This window comes from Lepeophtheirus salmonis, chromosome 6 (genome assembly GCF_016086655.4).
Source record: "Lepeophtheirus salmonis chromosome 6, UVic_Lsal_1.4, whole genome shotgun sequence".
NCBI classification, from domain to species: Eukaryota; Metazoa; Arthropoda; class Copepoda; order Siphonostomatoida; family Caligidae; genus Lepeophtheirus; species Lepeophtheirus salmonis.
The window spans coordinates 13,155,500-13,179,683 of NC_052136.2; the positions used below are offsets into that span (position 1 = coordinate 13,155,500).

General features: G+C 32.0%; 1 protein-coding gene across 20 annotated transcripts; it reads right to left on the minus strand.

Moving 5' to 3' along the window:
* Window positions 1-4,065: 4,065 nt before the first annotated feature.
* Window positions 4,066-23,544, minus strand: Mbs (Myosin binding subunit). 20 transcript variants are annotated; one of them, XM_040714175.2, is made up of 19 exons: window positions 23,075-23,544; window positions 21,808-21,938; window positions 21,453-21,731; window positions 21,077-21,388; window positions 20,893-20,982; window positions 20,117-20,268; window positions 19,760-20,054; window positions 18,470-19,189; window positions 18,062-18,166; window positions 16,957-17,064; window positions 16,241-16,607; window positions 13,904-14,024; window positions 13,018-13,199; window positions 9,830-9,982; window positions 7,890-8,069; window positions 7,727-7,819; window positions 7,570-7,659; window positions 5,973-6,327; window positions 4,764-5,033 (listed from the first exon to the last, which is right to left on the minus strand). In XM_040714175.2, the coding sequence occupies exons 1-18, from the start codon at window positions 23,324-23,326 to the stop codon at window positions 6,166-6,168; spliced, it is 3,792 nt and encodes a 1,263-aa protein (XP_040570109.1). In that variant the 5' UTR covers window positions 23,327-23,544; the 3' UTR covers window positions 4,764-5,033; window positions 5,973-6,165. The 20 variants fall into 20 exon arrangements, with proteins under 20 accessions (XP_071745675.1, XP_071745678.1, XP_071745681.1 ...); XM_071889573.1 differs by having other exon boundaries at window positions 22,784-23,483; XM_071889582.1 differs by lacking the exon at window positions 18,470-19,189.
* Between the last annotated feature and the right edge of the window lie 640 nt (window positions 23,545-24,184).

The following is a 24,184-nucleotide window of genomic DNA, read 5'->3' on the forward strand; positions in this document are numbered from 1 at the left end:
AATTATTGTTCATACATTATTAAGTTTAATCAGAGCCGTTTTTAGCATGAGTGGGAGTCATTCTTTTAATTATACTAATTAATTTAGAATCTTTAAAACAACAATTTCACTTATTTTCGATAGAAAATAAAATGTGGAGGTCTTTTTTTAAATAAATGGGATGCATATTTCATCGGATGACGCGTTACTTTCTTTTTCAGAAAAGGTCGATTTTGAAAAAAGTATATGCAGCTCAAGGCCGGAGACAAATGCATCACCAATACAGAGTCAAGACGTTGGGAAGACCAATAAATTGACACATTTTTTATAAAATAATTAATAAATTACATTTCGGGTATATTTCCGGCCCAGAATATAAATTTCACCGACCACACTATGAAAATAGATTACAGAAGAGGAAGGACATGGATTAGTAAGGGACTTAGGCGGGAAGCGCTGGTATTCCCAGACTAAGGTAAGTGAACTGGTTTCTTGAGTCTCAGCAAGTTTTTAGGACCGTTCCCTGTGGATTAAGAAAGAGGAAGAATCAGAGATAAATTAAGAATACAATTGTGAGGGGCGTCAGCATATTTATCTACAATAATATAATACTATAGTACGTCTATGTATGTCACGTGGATTAGCAAGTTTGTCTTAGTATGAAATATATAAAACGGGTGCATCCTACGTACTACGTACGTTAGGTTATAGGAGAATTTGCCTCAAACACGTTCCCCTCTTGCTCACTCGCCGTCAAGTATACTTGCCTCGAAGGTGTTTACCGTGCTACACACTTGCCGTCCAGCACTTTCGCCGTCAAAAGTTATAATATAGATCTTATACAGTCAATATTAACATGTTATTGCTATTTTAAGAAATAGATAAATACTTGCTATTTCTAAATTGAAGGATGGGTATGTAATGACGAATTGACTTCCATCATACTTATAAAATAAATAAATATCTTTATAAGCTTGAAATTTCTTTCTTTTTTTACCGTTCCATCACTATTCCAAGAAAGACATCCACGAGTGGCAGTGCACCATGCAGAATGTTCACGTGTATAGTTTTAAAACTCCTACTAGTGATGTGAATTTCGGATCTATTTGACGAGTCAGACTGTTAACTGTATAAGATCTCTGACATAACTTGTGACGGCGAAAATATGGGACAGCAAGTATGTATCACGGCAAACATGTTGGAGGAAAAAAAAATGATGGCGAGGGTGCAGGAGGCAAAAGACTGCGAGGGGAACATACTGCCTGTCACCCCAAGATTAATATAAATACATTTCTATTAACCTTGCTACGTTCTATAATATATATATTATAGTAATGTGTGTATTATTTTCATCTAAAAAATTTATAATTCAAGTTAATGATGATATGATTCTAATTGTTTAATTTTGTTTATTAAATACGAATTAAAAAAGGGAATTAGGAAGAGGATTAGCGAGTTTGTCTTTCTATGTATTAACTCATGTATTACTGTCTATAATATAAATATATTATAGACAGTAAATATATTTTTTTTTTGAGAGGGGGGAAATTTTTTCGATTTTTTTTTTTTTTTCCTCCTTCTGAGGATTTTTTTTTAGAAACAAAGCTAAAATTCCTTGATTAGGGTGCGGACTCCCCTGATTGTATACATAGGATCTTACTGTAGGACAATTTCTCCACAAAAAAAAGAAACCCTAGATGTTTTGATCTTTGTTATGATAAAGAAACAAAGCCTAAGACTTTCAAAAATTGGTCGGAAGAACTACCAATACTTTTACAAATTACTTTCTACTTAAATTTATCATCTCTATTTTTATATTAGTATGAACTAACAGGATTATGTATAGAGGGTTGGTAAAAAATAAATCTTTGAAAAAATTTGTTTACCCCTATCTTCACATTGAAAATGTTTCTTACAAAAATATATCTTTTTCTTAATCAAAAAATTGATTCCTTGATTTGAGGAGAGGGCTACGTAGATATCAAGTATCACAATTCGGAATAAACGGGAAAATCAATCTATCCAACATTTGGCTGCATCATCACTAACCTTCTCAAACTCATATTTGCATATTTTTTTCTCTATAAATTGTGAAAATAGTAATATTAAATTGTTTTTGTCCTTCTTTCAATGAATCGAAGTATTTTTATTTAATTAAGAATTAAAGATTGTGTAGTTATAATAACACTAGTCAACTGGATTAAGATGGTTTATTGCTGATTGTTTTACCTAAAAATGACCTTTTTAATTCCAAATTTTCAGCTTTTGTGGCATATAAGGAACTACATTTCATAGACTATCAATCAACCTTGATTGCTAAATAAATATGAGGAAAAAAAAGAACAGCAAATCATAAATAACTTTTATAATATTATTTTTTTAAGTACTTTTTTTTATTATAAAGTTATTGGATTCATTTTACAACTTTATCGTAACGATAATGCATTTAGGTATTTGATTTTCTAAGAAAAGGTTCATTCATATTAATTTTTGTTGTACTTACGAAATATGACTTATATTCATTTCCTTTCATTCAGAAAAATATACTCACATAACTTGAAAAAAAATTGAATCTGTCAACATGTACCTATAAACTATATTTTAAGGTGTTTCCTTTTATTAAGTTCCTACAAGGGAAAAACTAACCTAAGTAAATAAATATTTTCTTCAAAAAACATTCTGCAGTCCAAAAAAGCAGAAATTTCGATTTATGTTTCTCGAGTTAAAAGCAATCAGAAACACAGCATCTCAATCCAAGGGGGCAAAACATTGTGGAAAGTTTCTTGACTAGTAGCATTAATAGATTATTAGATTTGTAGATTACTACTAGAGAATCAAGCAAATTTTGTTTCTAACAATATTTAATTTGGAGCCTTTTATGTCCTCAAAATGGGCAACAAAGTTGAATCAATGAAGTTTGGAAGCTAGATGTCAATAAAAAGGAAGGAGAAATCATTGTCATTATCTATCAGTTCTGCCAGAAACAAACAGATTCTTTTTATTTTTTTTGAAACTATGTTGTTATAATAATAATAAAGATAATTATAATAATACGAATGTTTAATAACTTTTATAATTAAATAAAACTTGGAATAATCACGCAAAAAAAAAAGAGGAAGAAATAAATAAATAGATAAAAACATGGCAGTTTAAGGCACTTGACAAACTTTATTATTCATTTCTCTGGATTGCATGTAAATAGTCGTAGGAGTGGAATATTTCCATTATTCTCTATAATAATAGTATATTAACAATATGTAAATTAATGTAATTAAATTTTAAAAAAATCCGTTAATGGGAGAGGAGCAGCTCATTGTAAATTATTCAACAACAACTACTGATATAACAAATAATATGCGCTCAATAATGCGTTTATCTGAGATTGTATGGATTTGTTTTTTTTTTACAAAAATTAATTTAAAAAAAGTTCCTTTTTATTGTGTTTTTTTAAAGGTTTATAATATATAATAAAGGAATATTATTTGAATGTAAGATCCTCTTGACATATATATATATTTGCCCAGATATAATATTATGTATATATTAGGCTTTATTTTAATTTTTGTGTAAATAACAACAATTAATAAACGTCTTTTGCATCCGTTTTGAACAACTTGGTCTGAATGGGAATGAGGAGGAGAAGAAGGGAGATTGGTGTGGCATTGGTGATAAAGAAGGGAATCATAGAAGATTGTAATAATATAATATTTTTAAGATAGCAATCAAGTAAAAAGTATAGTACGTGTGTTTTATAATGTTAATGATCATAGTAATTATACTACATAATTAATAATTATAATAAAAATAGTAATAAATTGATTTATAGAAAGAGAGCCTTTGTAGGAGGAAGCAAAAATATTAATATCGACCGACCGAGCGTTTAAAAATAGATAGATTGATATAATAGAAATTTAGATGCATACATGGTTATATTATATTATATTCCTTGAGAATTATAATTAATTAATTATTATTATTATAACAAATAGAATATATATATTTTTTTGTATTTTTTAATGTCTCCATCTCTACACAGTAACTACTTAAGGCATATATATATATATATTAAAAAAAGACAAACAAAAGGAGGGGCCATTATTTGTTTTTTATTTATTAGGTAAAAAAATTATATTTAAAAAATAGCAAAACAGTTAATTTTCTTCTTATTCAAATCTGTTATTATTAGGAGGAGGAGGAGGAAGAAGAAGAAAAGCTGCTGCAGGGAGAGCTCCAAAAAGAGAGAGAAAAAGAAAGGGAGAAAAGCAGTAGTTTTTGTAGTGATAATAGTAGTAGCAGCACTGGGAGAAGGAGGAGGGGGTGGAAATAGTAAGAGACTAGATGATTCTTTTTTTAATTTTTTGAATATTTCGTGAATTAAAAATAAATAATAATTGATAAATATTATATAAGTATAAAGATAATTTCATAGATGTATGTATATATGCATGTAATATGTTGAATATATACAGTATGCTGCATCTTACTTGTTTGTGTGTATGTAGAAAAAGAGAGAGAGAGAGAGAGAAAATAACATGGGGGTATCCGGCGTTGTGTAATTAATTAATTATATAATAATAATGTAATGATATATATGTATATATATATTGTAGAAAAAGGAATTTCCATCAATGATTTTTTCGTATAATTATCGTCGTTGTAGAAGTAGTGTAGTAGTGATATAAATAATAAATAAATGGTAGAGGATCAATTGTGTGACGGGAGGGCGAACATGGAGAGAGAGAGAGAGAGGAAAGAGGTGGAGATAATGAAATAATAACAACAAATTATATAATTATAATAAGTAATAATAATAATTTAATAATCATAATAATAATAATAAAAAAGATAAAATGGTTGTCTTCTTTCAATATCATCACATCAACTATTTGTGTTCTATGAAATAGCGAAGTCCCAGGTCATCCTCATTGTTGTTATTCTTCTTGATAGCTTCATCATTGTCATCATTATTATTTGGATAGCTTGGATATAACTCGAATAAGTGCGCCGTTTTCGTCCCGTAATCGCTGTATTTCATTCTTAAGATGTTCAATTTGCTAGAAAGAGAGATAACAAAAAAGAATGATTGATCAAATAAATAAGAAAATGAAGCTACTAGTTAGTTGAAAATCAGTGGTTCTCAAAACCTGGCGTTACGCGGTGGTATTTTTTGGGGTACGTGGAGGCATAACTAGGCCAAGGGATTGGAATACAATATATACCATGATACATTTTTTATAAATTTGTGAAAGAAATAAAAACCTTGTTTAACAGTACCAGTGTTTCCCGTCCTATTATTTATCGACCCTATTAATGGAGAACATCCAAGGTTGCTCAAATTAGAGCCACAATAACAAACTCGTGATTTCGGTACTGTATAATGAAAAGGCTTTCCAATCAATTTAATTTTTATTTTAAAAGAAGGGTAATTAAACAAATGTTTTTTCTAAAAAAATTCTCCCAAAAAATGAATTTTTTTAAGTCATCAAAAAAATAATTAAATTACTTAAAAAATTGTCAAACTGTGAAAGTTTTCAATAATGGAGATCTTCTCAATTTAGAAAAACACTGAATTAGATGATTGGCCGTTCTAAAAGGAATGCTGTAGAATGGGGGAGGGTATTGGGGATGTTAGTAAATAAGGTTAAATATGTTCATGGTATCCACCATCAGATTATAATTTTTGGAGGATAATAATTGCTCTATAACAATAACACACACTCAAAATACTTGTTTTTAAGTATGTACAATACACACGTATTATTAAGTAACTAACAATCCAAATCAAACAAGCAGGGTTATTTTTTTTTTGTGAATGATGAACACACACCATTATACATTAATCATGATAATAAAATAATCATTCTTGGAAGATAGTTAGGTACATACAAGTAGGAGGGGGGATCCAAAGTCATTTTTTGAAAATACGTGCAGAAAAGCAAATATTATAATGTATTTCGTATAATAAGCAGATACTTTTTACTTGTAGTGTGTACCTTGGTCGTGTTATCCTTTTATTCTTAGATCATCTCATCATCTCTAATCATAAGTTCATATATCTGAGCAACTTATGTATTATTATCATTAAGTACAGTATTAATTACTAATCAAGAGGAAAAATTAGGGGAAAAGGGGGATAGATTTACTTTAAATCAAGATAATGTGTATTATTAAGTAAGGAGACATTTTTTAAAAGTTTCCATAAGAGGATTTGGATAGAGCGGAAGATGACTTGGTCGATGGAGAAGAAGTCGCAGCAGCGGGAGAAGAAGTCAGCTTTGAAACAACCCGACTCAGGGCTCGATTTTCGGATTTTAATCTCTCATTTTCCGCCTTAAACTTTTGCAATTGCTAGGATATTAAAGTGAAAAATCTTATGTAGGTATATTTATATTTTATCCATTAGTACTACTAGAGCTCGATCGATCATGTAACGATTTTAGGTAGTTTTATATTTATCAGTAATTAGCCAAGGCTACAGGTTATTATTACCTTAATCAATTTGAAATCCCATTTAAGCCTAATTATTGTCAAAACCGGTCGTCAATGAAATAAAAATGACTCCAAAATTAATAGAATTATGGTATGTAATTTATCAAAATCTTTGCAATAGTGAAGAGATATATAATAGAGATGCGAAAATAGCCAACCATGCTTAGGCATTGGTTTATTTATTTTTACTGACGTAAATTTGAAGGGGGAGGGACCGGCATATGGATCGGTATTCAAACCTCCAATTATGGACATGGGTACCAAAAAATTCATATCGGTCGAGCCCTAATCTGTACATACATTTATATTGTGTACATAATAGAAATCATATAGTATTCATCAAGGTTATAGGAGCACAACCATAGTTACATACTTAGTCCATTCATAGGTAGAGAGAGTGTGTATATGTATATTATAGGTATTATCTTAAGATAGGCCAAGATACATAGTGCATACACACACAAATGGATTGTTATTATAGAGAAGAAGACGAGGAGGAATGCTCACTCCTCCTTTCCTGTTCTCAACCTTGGGATTATGAAAGAGAGCACAATGATGGTTGTGGCTCTGCAACCAACCAACCATTTTTTAAGTTTGAAGAAAAATAAGTTCAAAAGGGGGAGAGAGGATCATCATATACATAACATTTGCGCCTTCTTATAATACTTAGTTTTTATTTGAAAAAGAGAAAATTATTGTAAAATATGCATTTGCTACATGGGCTATGAATAATGAACTAACTTAAAAGTCATCATCTCATCCCTACAACACCTCATTTGTGTATTCAACATCATTTTTGTATAAAAAGACTCATCAAAAATAGTATAAAGATCAATGAATCATATAGAGAAAAGTGAATTAATCCTATTACCTACACAGTATATGGTAGATCTAATAATAATAACAATTAACTCATCTACCCAAATATGGTTTACCTGATCAGTCAAGTTCTCGGATAGAGCAAGCAGCTTTAGTTAAATTAAAAAGAAAGAATATCAATTAGATAATCATGCAATGCAAATAATATTGCATCTACATATTTAATTAAGTATTATAATAATATTATGTAGTTAATATGGACTGAATAGGAGTGTGAATTACCTTAAGTTCTTCCTCCATTTCGGATAGTTTCTTTTCCAGAGCTCTTTTCTCTCTTTTTTCAGTTTCAGACATTTGGGGCTTAGATGCTGACTAAAAAGGATAAATTGATTAGATAGATTAAAAAAACGTGTTATGGAGTTTGTAGGTATATTATTACATGAAGAGCCCCTTCCAAACGTCCCCGCGTATCCTCGCTCTTGGATAACTCATCTCTCAAACGTGAATTATCCAATTGAGATTCTTCCCATAGCTAGGTTGAATAATAAGAGATCCCCCCCTCATTAATTAGTATGTATATAATAATAAAGAACCGTCCTTACCTTTTTGTAGTCAATGTCCCCACCGTTATGACTGTCTTTTTCCATAGATTTATTATGGTAACCTGAAGTTGGTTGATGAGCGTTATTAGGATGGAGATATTTGTTGTTGGAAGAAGACGAAGGGTTGTTCCCAGAGGCTCCTCCACCAAATGATGATGTTTTTGCGTCTCCTGAGAGATTCTATAACAAAGTTGAGGGTATGTAGATAGTAAAAAAGAGGAACTAAACCAACCAACAACTCTGAATTGTTGTGGTTTGATGGAACTGAACAACACAGAAATAATAGTAATAGTAATGATCAATACTCAATTTCTTCATAATCATTTCACACGCTCTTTGAGTGTGTGAATTGCGAAAAAAAAAAGAAATTCTGCTTTTTGTTTTCTTATTAATCCATTCTCTGCTCCGCATGAATTACAAACTATAATAAGGTTTATATGTATATAATATTATAAAAATAATGTTTTTCCTCCTTCTGCCGTTAATAGTGTATGATGTAGAAATCACAACCCTATTAACAGCATCACTACCACAACCACTGCAACAAGTCAACAACAACTAGTCGTAGTATGTAGTAGTAATAGCAGGAGTGTTCGAAAAGTATAATACTAAGAGCAACCGTGTATTGTATATACATGTATTTTGTCGTTAGATCATGGAGTAAGTTACATGAAGTGGATACCTCTCTATGTTTGTATGCAGCAAGCATGTAGTATGTATTATACCTCTTCCCTTTAAAAGAAAACTCACGGCAGGGTTAAAATATATATGTATGCAATAGCAATAGGGGACTTGGGCACCTTTTCATTAGACACTGCTTGCAAGGCTAACACACGCCGCCTTTTCATAATATCTTACTTGAAATAATCAATACATGAACATAACAATCCTAAGATTTTGAATAAATACCTTTCCAAATGCATAATATGTACCACATAGAAAATATATTGAATATTGAATGAAATCATATTCTATGTATTTAATTAATTATATGTGGAGCGTCAAAAATCCAGAAAATGATTAATCAATTCATACAGCCTAATATTTTATGAACGGTAAATTATGGGCTTTATATTCAAATTTTGGAGATGGGTTGAAATACTCAATAATGTCAACTAAAGTTTAAAACACTCATTTGATATTTGTGACTTCTTTGGCCTCGATTATATGACCTTTCAAATAGAATCTATCATATTATTGTTCATTAATTATGATGAGGGAATTTTTGCGTTCTTTAAGAGTAATTTTGGGGTGTCTCCGAAGGATTAATAAGAATATTTTATTAACTAGAACAAATGTAAGATAATTAGTTAGTAGTATAAATCTAGGTAATGCAGACTCAATTTTGGGGGAAATCATTTAGTATAGCTAGCTTGCTGGAGTGTTGAAAGACCCCACAATATATAACATTCATATATTGTCAGAGGACTTTATGGCAAAATATACTAGTGATGGGGTAATACCAAATTTTCAAACGACTACCACGGATGCATGTATTCAGAGTAAGAGTACTTGATTTAATTTAATACCCTTACTTAATATTTTTGGGGGTATCATTTTAGTTCAAATCATGCAGTAATTGCAAAATGAACCCTATAATAATTTCATGTATGGTCATTCAAAATTTTAGGTATCTGTTAAAATACTTATTATGATTTAATACATAAAAATCATAAACTACTTGTGGGAGAAAAATATATCGCTGTGGAAAGGTTCTCAAAAATGTTTAGGTATCAAAAGTTTGTATCAAAAATAAGCCAAAAAGTTTAGATATGAATATATTTATTTATTAGTGATACCAGCTTCTCCTCTCATCCCTCCGTTTTAATAGGGCAACTGGTTAATGGGTAATTTTGCACTCAAAAGCTGCTCTCTAATTATTATTAACAATCAACAGATGCTTCTAGTCAGAGATAGATTAAAGATATAAAATTTCTTACAAGTTCCTTTCCTATCAGTAGAGTAGGCTTAGCAGTCAACAGAGAATTTAAATCATCTTTTCTGAGAACAATTAATTTTTCATCTTCTTCAGCCGCTACTTGTAATCCATTAACTTCTCGTTCTAATGAGGCCAGCGTCAAGGAAGGTGCAGCCTATTTTAATAATCATCCCGAAGAAAAGTTAAAAGGGAAAATGAATTGTATTATCTAGATTAGGCACAAGAATAGAAATTAAGACTTCCTTAAATCCCAATGAATTTTTGTTCTTTCAAAATATGTACTCCAATCGGACTTTTAGAAAGGAAGGAGAGGATTGGCTTGAGTCTCTCCTTCCTTGGTTGACTTTTGATTCATTCTAATTTTACATTTTTTTTTAACTTTTCATTTTGAATAATAAAAAAAATCAACATTCTCTCCAATGTCTATTTAAAGGAAGCCTTATAAACAATTATAAATAACTCATTCAAATGAAGTAAGTAAGGAAGAAAGGGTCTAACTATGAAAACAACAGATAATTATTAGCAAAATTACCAAAACATGATGCTGTTGTGGTTTGAGAGACGTTGTAGCCCCAAGACCCATTTCTGGACTAAATCCCGTAAAAGATAATTCTGGCTCTATCACTAAGTCTTCTTGATTTATAATATTGTAAGAGTCTTTTTGAAGAGCTAGATCATAAGCCTCTAACTTTGGAATAATAAACTTGGAAGAGGAGGAGGAAGAAGGCTTAGCTTGGAGATCCCTGGCAGATACTCCATATGCAAGAGTTTTACGTCGATCCCTCTTAGAAAGGGAAGTCGGATTCTTTAGTTTAATATCTCTAAATGCAGTTGCCCTAGTAGAGCGTAACAATCCTGGATTGTTTCTATTAACAGTTTTAGAACGAGTAAGTGAAGCCAGAAGCTGTTGTTGAAGATCTAATTCATCTTCTTCATCATCAGAGCCCCCCATATTTGCAATCCGATTGATTGTAGCATATGGAGATTGGTATTTCTCAAAGCTCAAGACTACGTTCCTTTCCTTATTAGGGACAGGAGCAGAGGTATGTTCATGTTTTTTATGAGTGCTCTCTCGTATGATGGTTGACGTTTTGCGTCCTAACTTGGAAATACATTTATCATCAATTTCGTGATTGCAGGTGTTCGATGAGCTACGCGGAGGAGGTGAGGGGCTTTTTCCTGAGTCTTCATTACACGACCTTTTATTACAAGAAGAAGAAGGTTGATTGTCCTCATAAGAGCATGATGATTTTCGTCGAGGAGGACTTTCATCGTCTCTGCATCTTCGACTTTTACTACTTTGCTTTCCGCTTCCACACCCATCTCTCTCGCACTCATAGTTTCTCGAAGAGTGGCGAGAGTGATGGTGATGATGATGAGGGGGAGAGGAAGGCTCAGAGATTTCATCTCGGTAGCTTCGAATAGGACTTGATGAATGATGATGAGGGTCTCTGTAAGCATCACTAATCCTATAACTAGGTACTGTGGAGCGAAAAGATCCTGAATGAGGACGAGAATAAGATGTATTGGGCAGTGATGAGGCATCAAAATAGTTGGAACTATTTCCATACGCCTTTTCAGGATGAACACCACCAAGATGGGAAGGCGTATTGAGTGGATACATCTTGGATGATGATGGTTCCTGTATTGAATTAAAATGATGATAATCAACGGAGGGAACATCCATTCCTCCTCCTCTATAGTACATGGATGCTGACGATCGACCATATTCAGGATCCAAGGATCTGCTTCTTCCAGAATTTTCAAAGTCTGAGCTTGTTTTAATTGGACGAGCACTGCTTAAAGCAGAATAGCCATTGAGCAAAGACATATGAGCTGGACTTTCATGAGGAGATGCGGGCGTAGGAGGAGTGATTTCTGTAATTGGAAGCTCTGGATGAGATCTAGTGCTTCGATAGAGCCGAGGAGATTTGAAGGAGTCGATTGGTGGAGATTTGAGCGAGTCATATAGGAAATCGTTACTACTGTATGTGTTGGAATTAGTATACCTTTGCTTGGGGGTTGAAGCATAGTTAAATGCTCCAGTAGAAGAAGAAGGAAGTCCATTGCTATAGCATTGTAATCCAGGCCCAACTGATGAGTACGTTGGAGAACTTAACAGACCAAAGGCAGAATGTGAATTTGTTGTAGTTGTTGTTATTGGCGGTGTAGGGAAATAGGAAAAAGCATTATTGTCTCCTAAATAGGAAGAGGAGCCTAAATACGAGGACGACGACATGTATCCAGATCGACTTCGAGCTCTTGACATTGTCAAGATAGCATTATAAAGGGATACCAGAGCTTTTATTACCAATCGACCAACCAACCAGAGGGTTAGGAGATGAACCACACAATGGAGTCCCTCCTATATTTTAAGGGTTCGATATGGATTCAAGGAGAAGAAGAGGAAGAAACAAGAATCAATCTTTCCTTGGAGGAGAGAGAATTGAATAAAAAGTCGTCACGTGCCTTTCCATTTAATAATGCATATATATATATATATGAGTAATGGAACAAGAAAAAAGAAGGCAGTAGAATAGTGGTTTCTCTTCTTCATTTTCCCCCTTAAAAAAAGGCATCAACCAGGGCGCAATCGACTTTCTCTAAACCAAGTAAGTAACCATACACACACTTATTTTACAACAAAAAAGCAGATGCTCAAAGCAGTAGCTTCCAAGCAAACGGTTTTGAGGACTTTCCCCTCATAATATCTAAGACATTCATGGGACAGATGAAAATTTTTCTGTTCAAATACTTTTAATCCTTTAATGAGGAGTGGTATACATACATCATACTCTTACTTATGAAACAACCCCTTTTTCAAAAGATATAAAATTGGGTAAAATAAATATTCAGATTAATTTTAAGAAAGCAAATGGAATGATGCCTGTGTGTACTTTATTTTTTTGTAAAGTATACAGTACAAAGGGAACCGTCAACAGAGTAAGGGAGGTAGTAAACAAGAGAGCTCAACACTTTTTAAATCTAAAATCAATTGTCCACACAATTAATATCGAGATTATTAATTTTTTTAGAAAGCACTCTCATTAATGATCTAAGAAAAGCAGTTTTAGAGAAACAACACAACTCCATTGGTTATTGTTATTCATTTCGTAAAAAAAAATAATTCTTTTTCTTCTTTTTTAAATAAATAAATTTAAAAAACAAAAAACCAAATAAGACTCCTACCTCCATCTCATCTTCCGTTTCAGATTCGTCTCCTTCTTCTTCATTATCGAGATCTCCAATATCTAAATGAACAACTCCAGTGGACCTTCGCTTAGGTTTTTTGCGTCGTTGAATAACTTTTTGAGTTCCAGTAGGAGTAGTAATCGAGGAGCTTAGTACGCTAGTACCACCATCCTTTGAGCCTAAAGGGAAAGGAAAAGACACGCACGCATGCACTTTTGTTAGTACAGTAGAGACCAGGGAGAGATTAGCCCGGTTAGACCAACTCGACTTCAATTTAAGACACTTTAAATATAATGACGCTATAAGTTCCTAGTTTAACACTAAAACAGCCGAGGCGTCATTTTCGACACTAATCCAGTTTCAATGTCATTTTTTAAGCACATCAAATCGAGTACATATCAAGTATCCAAAATGAGTAAAGTAATCGAAAAAGATTTGATGTAACTTGGTTCTTACAGATATCCTAAATATATTACAAATATCCTTTATGGTTAAGTATTTACCAAAAAGAGTTCCATGAACTAATATTTGTTAGTGCATAGAAATCATTTGAAAACTCTATTCAATAATAATATATTCATAAAAGTGTCAAAAACAACACCTTAGCCAAATAGTATTAACTCAATGCACGACAGACCATTCCAGAATTAAAAATTGAAATTTTCTACGGGCCCTGCATTATATATTAATTTTGGAACAAAAATTTAATTTTACATTTTTATATTCACATTTGTATTCAAAAAGTACATATCAATTCAAAAAATGGTGAATTTGCCGAAAATGACATCTCGGACGTATAGTATTAACTCAATCAACGGTACTTCTAGTGTTAAATTTAAGCCAAGTTGGCAGTACCGAGCCTTAGAGTGAGTGGCGACCTTACCAGGTGATGACAGAGGTGGAGGATCAGAAGAAGGTAAAGGAGGAGGGCCCTTTCCTTCAATTTTAGAGGACTTCCTCAACGCATTTAATGTTTCGCTAGGACCTGCATCTTCTAATCGGAACTACAAATACACCGCCGAGAAGGAAAAGGAAGCATGGAAGAAAAAACAAAGAAAACAAACAAATGTTAGTAAGTATAGTTAAAACAACTATTGTAAGAGCACTTAAGAAAGCAATAGTTTTCCTTCAGGAAGTTAATGTTAGTATTTTTGATGCATCTTTTTTTCTGCTTATTTTCAAACTCAAAAAACAACAAACAAATTGGGTCAAGGTAAAAAATATATATACATAATAAATTTATGTATATAGTTTTAAAAAAAAAAACAACAACATAGAAACACTTAATTCAACATGGCATCATTCCAGTCTTATATCTTAACTTTATTTTTGATCAAAAACAAATACATAAATAATGTGGTCCGTCAACACAAAAGCAAGCTGGGATGATTTCCTCCCTAAAATGGTTTCTTGATACATACATTGCTAACCTAACTATCTTACATTTCTATTGATAAAATATTTTGAAAATTCATTAGGGAAGCACCACAAATTGCACTTAAAGATTGACAAATTTATCGATCCTTTATAGAAAAAAAGATGAAACAAATTTTATTTGAAGGATCATATACCTACTAACAAATTCCATAAATTGGGATATGAAGCCCATAATTGACCCAAATTAGTCCATAAAATAATGAAAATATTTGTTTATGAAGTAAAACAATAAATTGGGAATGCCCCATTACCTCAATTTTGCTTCAAGATTTATTTTGTCTAGACACGCCACATATGTGGCCCGTCAATACAAAAACAAGCTAGAAAGATTTTCCACCAAAATTGATTCTGGTTTATATTTGTATTTTTCTATTTATGTTAGTTAGTAAAATATTCTTAATAATCCTTGGAGACACCAACAAAAATTCCCTTGTGATAATTAAAGGACAATAATATGATAGATTCTACCTATTTGAAAGGCATATCTGGAAGTAAATAAAATCTCAAATATTAAAGGGATGTTTTAACTATAATTAACAATATTGAGCATTTCAATCCACATTAGAAATTTGAATATAAAACCCTCTATTTTTTATGTTGATAAAATATCAGGCTGTATACATTCATGAAGTAAAAATAAATAAATATGAAATTCATCACTTTCTTGATTTTTTTTTCCCAAGATTGTTTTTGTGTTAACTCACCACATATGGGATAATAAAATAATTACATTCAACCCAGAAAGTGAAGTTGAAAGTATCTAAATCAATTTTTTCATATGGTTTCTTAACAATTAATTTAAGGTATAATAAATCCTTAATTCTAATACCTACAATTTGTGGCCCTGAAAACATAATGGGTGATTCAACGAAAAATTTTCACAAGGAAACAAATTTAACTTGATTTTTTTATCTTTCTCATTGATAGAAGCCCTTCTAAGATATGAAATATCATATCTGTAACTCAATCCAACTTTGAATTCTGAGGTCTTAAAGTGAAAAAATTGGATTTCGATTAATTTAGATGAGTAATATATCTTAAACAAAAGCAATGATAGACAAGTATAATAGATCATTGAAAAGCTATCAGTTAGTTAAACCAGACTTTTCTTAAATTTTTTTATATTTGATTTATGAAAAAAAAAAGAGTACACCATGACTTCATTCAGATAGTATTTTTTGTACATTTAATGTATAAAACTACTATAAAAATGAAGTTATGATTTTTATAAATCAAACCATTACTCCTAATTCAAATACTTCACCACTCTACACTTTTTTTAAAGATTTATGAGTGTTCCATCTTTAGATGGTTTTAATTTTTTTTTAATCGAAAACCGCTAACTTTAAAAATTTAAGGTAAAAAACTATGGACTTTGTGAACTTTTGTTTTTTTCATAATGAAAATTTTAAAACAATTGTGTCATTAGTTTTGCTCAGGTAACTGATAGCCTTTCAATAAAGTCTTATACTTGCCTATTATTGCTCTGGTTTATAATAATATATCTCTAATCAAAAGTCTAATTTATGCATCTTTTTCCGATGACTTCAGAACTCTTAGAGTTGGATTGAGTTACGGATCCAATATTTCATTTCTGAGTAGGACTACTATAAATGATACCACATACCAAATTTGAGTCAAATCCGTTTCCTCGTAAAAATTATATCATATATATATCAGTTTATATTCTAATTAATTAAGAATTACATTCTTATGTATTATGTGTTATTCATAAATATTTGTTTTTCCCCCAAGATTTAAAATAATAAAAAGTAATATTTACCCTATTCCTGTCATTAGCACCTTCGGATGATCTCAGTCTCCAGGACGGTTTTCTATCATAAGCAGAAGAAGTAGAAGATGGCGTTGAAGCCGGGGAACTACCTCCTGAAGTTACTAAAGTTGCAGAGGTTGTAACGGTTGTTGTTGCAGTAGAACCAACTCCTCCTGAGGCTGCTGCAGCCAATTGTTGAAGTTCACTCGTTCGTATTTGATTTTCTTGTTGTTGCTTCTTTTTGACAAGTTGTTCGGCAGATTTCAAATCTTCTAAGGTTACTCCTTGTGTTGAACGACGGGTCTCTCGAACTCGTTTAGCATGAGCCTTTCTTTGTGTCTCGGATTCTTCATCACGTACTGGAGGCACAAAAGATCTAGAAAACAAATTTAATGATATATTAATATCTCAAATTGATTTTTTTATATATTTTAAACAGGATAAAAAAATGAATTAATTAAAACCATTAGTACTCATATTATATCATATCAATGGTATATAACATATCTTTATAAAATGAGTCTGAAAGTGCACAAAATTAGTGGTTAATAATATAAAATGCATTACTCTCTATAGGTAGATGTTTTTATACTACTAGGAGGATGACTTAATAAAATTATAGAGAAAAGTTTTACTGATTAATATTTCAAACAATTCAATTAAATAAAATGAAATATCACAAGGAAAAAACTTTGCATAAAAAAATAACACTAATAATAACCCACTTAAAGAAGTTTTTAAAGACAGAGCCTAACGTTGATTTATCATTCATAGATGGATGATCGTCTTCTTTAGTAGATGGTACAGAGGAGTTCATTTTTTCATCAACAACACTGATTATAAAGGTAATATAATAATAAAATATGATAATTTAACAAATTGTACAGGCTCGATTAGATCAAACCCAACTATTTTTGTTTCTTTCCAAAAACAACGTGTAAAGCAAATAATGCAAAAAAAAAAAAAAAAAAAAAAAAAAAAAAAAAATCATTCCCTCAATACGAGGACAAAAAGACTCATAGGCATTCACCACATCCCCAGGAAAATGGTTATTCCAATATCACTACTATTGCTTCCAAGACACTCAGAGTCATAATAAAGACTGAAAACTTTGATACAAAAATGTTACAGACATCATCACCCACTTCAGCTATAAATCAATCATTATGAACATCCACGCACAATCCAGTTCATATCATCACTGAAGAAAATTAATCTTCCCCCATTGAATTTCTTTTTTTGAACAATTTATAACCAATTCTGACCTTGCTGACTTTTATAAGGATTTGATGTTTGTAGGACTTCATCTTGCAAATTAATGGCTTTCATAACAGTTAAATGGTTCATATTGCGTTTCTTGGCCAGAATACTGGTAGGGATTCTTAGGTTAGATCTGATGAACCGTTTTAGGTCAGCAACAATCGTACAACAACTCTTCTTGTCAAACTTGCTTATGGAGTTTCTCGACCTCATTGTTTTCCTTTTTCCAAAAATAGTACTCCTCTTGATACTGAACTTACAAGTTGTTGATTGCACTATGACCATTATTCTTGCGAGATAATTCGCCAATGCATTTGGGATAGCAAGCATGTTCTCAAAACCCTAATATCATATCTCAAAATTATAAATGCTTGCTATAAAAGTTGCTCTAGATATATTTTTTGATAAGGTTTTAAAAAGTCCGGATTTATCTAATCGACCCTGCAGACGATATATGGATCAAAGTAATCCATAATGCATATATAATTATACCCAAAAGTTATGTTGGTATTTCAAAAAAATATATATATTTAAAAAAATTAAAGACAAAGAAGAAGAATTAAACAGTACCTTCTGACATGAGATTGAGGAGGTTGATGTTTTGATGATAGACTGTTATTTGCCAACGAGGAATCGCTTTTTACTCTGTTTCCTCCATCTGGTTCATAGCGTTTCCTAAAATAAATAAATATAGCTTGAGTATTTTTTTTATTAAGATCCTAGAAAGAACTTCATTGCAAATTGATATGCAATAATTAAGTATGTATACACATAGTAGTATGGTGGTTTTATGCACATATATGAGAGTGACATAGATAAAAACATCACTAGACACAAACATACGCATTCAAAACATATATTTACAAATAGTAGAGTAAAAAAAAAAGGCCACCTAAGAACAAGAACCCCCCCAGAATTGATACCACCCAAGGTTAATAATAAAAACATTAATATTAAGATTGTGTGAATTGTGTTTACCATAAAAGACTTCTTCCAACTGAAAGTGTCGTTGGTCGTGAGTGCGGAGAGGTAAAGTCATTGATTTTTTTGTCTGATATTAAAGCAGGAGTCTCAGTACTAGAACTAGTATGACTTTTTGAAGAACTGACATCATCATCATCAGTCGACATATTTTGGTGTCGTCTTTGCAATCGAGTGTTGTTTTTGTTATTATTGTGGTTATTAAAATTATTACTATTATTTTGATTATTATTGTTATTGTCATTAAGAATGTTATTGTCGATATTGTTGTTGTTAAGAGTATTAAGTTGACTAGTCGAAGGAGGAGATTCATCTTCTTGGGTCGATTGGCGAAAAGGCACAGGGGTGTAAGCAACCGAATTATCACGGAGGGAAGAAGAGCGAATCAGAGATCCTGAGGATCCGGCGTTAGTAGGGCTATATTTAGAACATTCAGGTAATGAAGGAAGGTTACGATGATAGCCATACGTGCGTGGCAAAGACGAAAAATTTGTAGTTGAGGAACTAGAACTAGAACAAGGGGTTGTGTTTAGATACCGGTAACTACTACTGCTATTAGTAGAAGTAGTAGTAGTTGTAGATCTGTAAGGAGGAGTTTGCTCATTTGAGGTTGATGACGGATTGCTGATGTTGCTGCTGCTGCTAGATGATGCTGCTTCGGAGGAGGTATGATTTGAACGAATTTTTTCTCTTAATTCCGTTAGTCTTGTGTAAAATCTATAAAAATAAGGGTTGAAAATTGCAGATTTGTTAGAGGGAGACATGCACGCATATAAAAAGATAATTAATCCTCATCATCCAGTTCAATTGCTTAAATGTACAGTTTGAAATCAATACTTATTTACACACATTTTAAGGAATAATATTAAAAAATTAACTCACACAAAATTGATACGAAATAAACAACATTTGTTATGAAATTAGTAAAAAGCCATTACCATTTTTCAAGCTAAAGTATGCTAATAATTGAATTAAGGATAACAGGTGGTATAATAAAGTTCATTAAAGCATTAGTTCCCAACCAGGGCTCCATGGGAGATTACATAAATAATAAACAAAACATTTGGTTGAACATATTTTGTATACCACAACATATTAAAAAAATGCTATATGGCTCCGCCGAGGAAAACGTTGTATGAAAATCCCTGCATTAGAGCCATGTTTTACTTTTTAAAATTAATTATGCAATAAATAAAACTCGAATGATTATTGTGAAAAATGTCGTATTTACATTTCTTTCTATTAATCACCTCCTAATGAATTCACCAATATAGCTTAAACACTTACTTCTCATCCGATTCAAAACTATGAATTCTTCGAAGCGGAACTTCTGAATCAGAACTATCATCCTTTTTGCTGTTTAATGTTGAAGAAACTGGACGAGATCGGAGGGAAACTGGTCGTCTCCATGGATGAACATCGTCTGAAGATTCAGAAGGAGAGGAAGATATAGGTTTTTTCTTATCAGATTCAGCTGGATGGGGCGGAGAATAGCCTGGAACTTTATTAGAGGAATCATCTTTAGATAATGTAATTTTTGGGAGGCTGTTATTATCAGATAGATTTGCTCGGTTTTTACGACCTTAAAAAGAAAGTAAGATTTTTTTTTTGTCTGTATTTAAAAAATATCTTGTAAAGTCTTACCAACATCTGAATCTGACTCTGCATTGGATTTATTTGATTCTTGAATAGTTTCTGAGACAAGGGATGATCCTCTAAGTGAATCCCTTTCATAACTCGAATCTTTCTTTAATCTGAGTTCCTTATCATCAATTGAAAGCCGTGTAATGGAGGACCTATAATATAGAAAACACATATTTAACAAATAATTATAATTATATACACAACTGATTAAATTAATTGGTAGTGTTAGAAATGAAATCAAAACTCATTTAATTCATATATCAACATTTTGATTCTTTTGTAGATATTAAGGGGAGATACAAATTGTATGAGTGAATATGAATTGAGAATAAAAGTGGTGGAAGGATTAGATTGTTATATTAAAATAACTAATGATGAGTGGCAGTTTATTACACGCTACTTTTTATAATACGAAGTGATGCATCTTTTATCGATAGATGAAATTGGCAACACCTATCTACTAAATTTAAGGGGAATTTAATTAGGAAAAAACAATTAATGAAGAAAATAACTCAAAGCTAATATTCGACATAGAGAAAACAGAAAAAATCAGCTGTGCAAGAAAAAGATGTGATAAATTAGTATAATAAAATTATATTTTCTCTATCATATGCTTCTCTGGAAAAAAAAGAGTGGCTGACGTTGTTATTCACTAATAAATGTAGTATGTAGTGGATTAATTAATTCAAAAGATACTCAAAAGCAAGAGTTAGTAGCAAGTACACGATTAAAATGAAACGAAAAGTGAGGACGATTACAGAAGATGCCAAAAATACCTATCACTATTATCATCAGCAATTATCTTAATATTTCGGTTATTAGAATTAACGATGTTGTTGTTGTTGTTGTTTGTGACGAGATTGATGCTGAAAATTTGAAGAGCAGAACATTTTTGCAATATCTTTCACCATGTTAAGATAAACTTAAAAAAAAAAAAAAGAATGTGAATAATTGTTTTACCTCCTCCTCCCTCCTGAATGGGCAAGGCTGGACGTGGTAGTAGTTGATGGACGGTTGGCCAGGTTTCTGAAATCAGGACGATCTTTTTGCATAGAAGCTTGTTTTCTTTTCAAGTCTTCCAGAAATTTTAAGACATCAGGGTCAGCAACATCAAAACAAGTCTGCCCGACGTAGTTTTTAATATCCATATCAGCGTGATTCTTGCATAATAAATCAATGGCTTCTCTTTGAGACCAATGTGCTGCTGCATGTAATGGTGTCCACCCATCATAATCCTGAATGTTGATCGGAGCGTTACATTCGAGTAGTAACCTTTCATTGGAAACAGAATAAAAATATTATGGGTATTAAAACTCAGCCGAATGGTAATTATTACCCTATAACTTTAATATAGCCTTTGGCAGCGGCAACATGAAGAGATGTAGCACCTGTCTTTTGATGAGGCACATCTCCAAATTTATCAGATTCAACCCATTTAGTGGCATCTTCAAACATCATACACTCTTCTACGACGCGAGATGCATCACAATCGATGCTTCGAGTGTCAATTTCGTTTTGGAGTAATTCCTCCATTTCATCTGATTCAGATATATCGATGGCCAACTCTCCGTCATTGTTCACTGCTGCTACATTACATTTGTGTTCTAATAAGTACCTTGAATAAGAATAATGATAGATAGGGGGTTAAAACTCAGATCTCTTATGAAAGTATGTGAAGGGCGTTTATGTACTTTGCAATGCTAAGAAATCCGCAAGAAGCTGTCGCATGAAGAGGGGTCCATCCTTCGTTATCACCTCGATTTACGTCAGCACCTCTCTCAACAAGGAATTCAACCATTTCCAGATTGTCATCAATACAAGCCTAACATAAAAATGGTACATATTATCAAACGTGTTACTTAGGAGCATATACATATTAATCTACTCCTTATTTTTAAATTGGGCTAAAATAAATGCCTTCAATTTTTTATATCCTATCCTTCAAATCCTTTTTGAGTGCACTAGATTTTCATATTTTCCCCTTTATTTCAAGGGAAAGAATGACATTTTTTTCAAACTACAGAATGTATCTAAGGGAAAAAATATTTGGTAACCGTCCAGATTCATTCTGTCATAAAATTCGCCTATAAAAACAAGCTCATTTTTAGCTAGAATCAACATACTTTTTCAATAAGAAGATTCTCATAGAGCAGGAAAAAAGCCATAAGCGCTGGTTAGACATTTTTAAAGGTCAGATACTTTCTATAGTATTTATAATATAAACAAACAGTGAATAAGTATATATATTTTAAAATATACTTAATTCTAAAACGAAATATTTTGAATATCCTTCATGAGATAGATCTCGAATGGATCTACATGGATATGCATGTATATTTAAATGAAATAAATTGCATTCATTATTAAATATTCACAAATAAGAAGGTATAAAACATAATGTATTGACAGGAGACTTTAGAAGTTAATGATCACTGCCAAGTTGGGCAATCTAATAGCATATACATATTAGGGAAAAGGTAAAAAAAAAAATAAAAAAATGACATGAAGGTAATGGGTTATTTGGGGGTTTAAATTCCCTGGACAAAATTGTTTATGAATAGCAATGAAAGAAATCTTTTGTGTTTCAAGTGACCTTAAAATCCATAATACAATGTATTGCATGTATGAGTTAATTCTGCACTTTTTGACATTCTGCAATGTCAATACCTTTGAGTTGGATTACAACGTAAAAGTATAGAAAAGAATAACTATGACTATTGAATAAGAGTTGGAAGGATCCGCTTGAATGAAAATGCTAGTAATATAAGTTCGCCTTATAAGAGGCATAGCATTGAACTGAATTTCTTGGATGAATGAGCTTTTATCTACGGGGAAGTTGTATGAGAATCAAAGTCGTTTGATGGACTGAGAGTTGAAAGAGTCCCTGTGTGAGTGGCTCGCCTGGCCACACGGACAGTCGCTTGGATAGAAAGAACTGACAAGAAAAGAAGGAGTAACCTGATGCAAAGCAGTGAGTCCATCGACGTTGGCAGTATCGATATCCGCCCCCCGAGCGAGCAAGCGCCGAACTTCTTCCTTGTCTGAAGCAGCACATGCAGCGAGGAAGACACAACCATCTGTAAACTGAACTTTAGCTTTAATAGTGGATCGATGTTCTCCACTCCTTCGACATGTATCGCTCTCTTGCCACCGCTTTAGCTGCTCCGCTCGCTTCAACAGCGCAGAATTACTACGTGTCTCGATCGACATGATAGTTTAGGGATCAATAGTTACGTATTCATTCAATTACTTGGATTCACCATATTAAATACTTGAATAAACTTTTGAGTAGTAGTAAATATTAAATAACCTCACTCATCAACAGACATTTTTTTTCATTTTTTTATATATTCTTCTTTTCTCTCTCTCTCTCTCCTTCTCTTTTACTCCTCTCTCTCTCCCTCTCTCTCTTTCTATCTGTCTCTCTCACTCTCTCTATATCTCTTCAAAAAGAAGAAAAAAAATTGAACCAAGGATACCAACTTTTATCCTCTCCTTTTTTTGTGCTCTCTTTTATTTTTATTCCTACTGTTCTTTTTTTGGCCCGGCCGCAAAATAAAGGACACGTACCTCTCTCTTTTCATTCCTTATTCTATCGTCATTTCATATTATCCTCACCCCCTCCGCCTTTCCCTCTCTGCTTACTTTCAACTTCAATAACATCTATATGTACCTATTTTAAGACATCTGTCATTTTATTCGGGCAACAGGGTACCAATATAATCCTGGGGGAATATGGTGTCCATAGTAATAATATAACAATTAGTGTCAATATTTCACAGGAAATCATTTAATATTTAAAAAAAAAGAACAAAAAAAAACAACAAGTACGCTTATTTTCATTAATTAATTACACAATATATTTATTGAATAACATATTTTACGATTGTTTAGTAGTAGGCATAGGATACATGTTTTGTTATACTATGTTCCGAGTATTTTAATATTCTATTACATACCCTCGTCTAACTTTCTATGTACTGAGTTGACTCCTAGAGGGCACTTAATATTACATCAAGGGAGTGCCTATATTATTCTATCGCTAGTAAATAGGTGTGAAATATCCAC

Coding starts and splice junctions, on each gene's coding strand:
- Mbs (XM_040714175.2), bottom strand. CDS start 23,326: ATGTCGATCGAGACACGTAGTAATTCTGCGCTGTTGAAGCGAGCGGAG. Junction 17,065..18,061: donor CCTCAATCTCATGTCAGAAG/GTACTGTTTAAT, acceptor CTTTATAATCAG/TGTTGTTGATGAAAAAATGA. Junction 8,070..9,829: donor TACTGATAGGAAAGGAACTT/GTAAGAAATTTT, acceptor ACTTTGTTATAG/AATCTCTCAGGAGACGCAAA.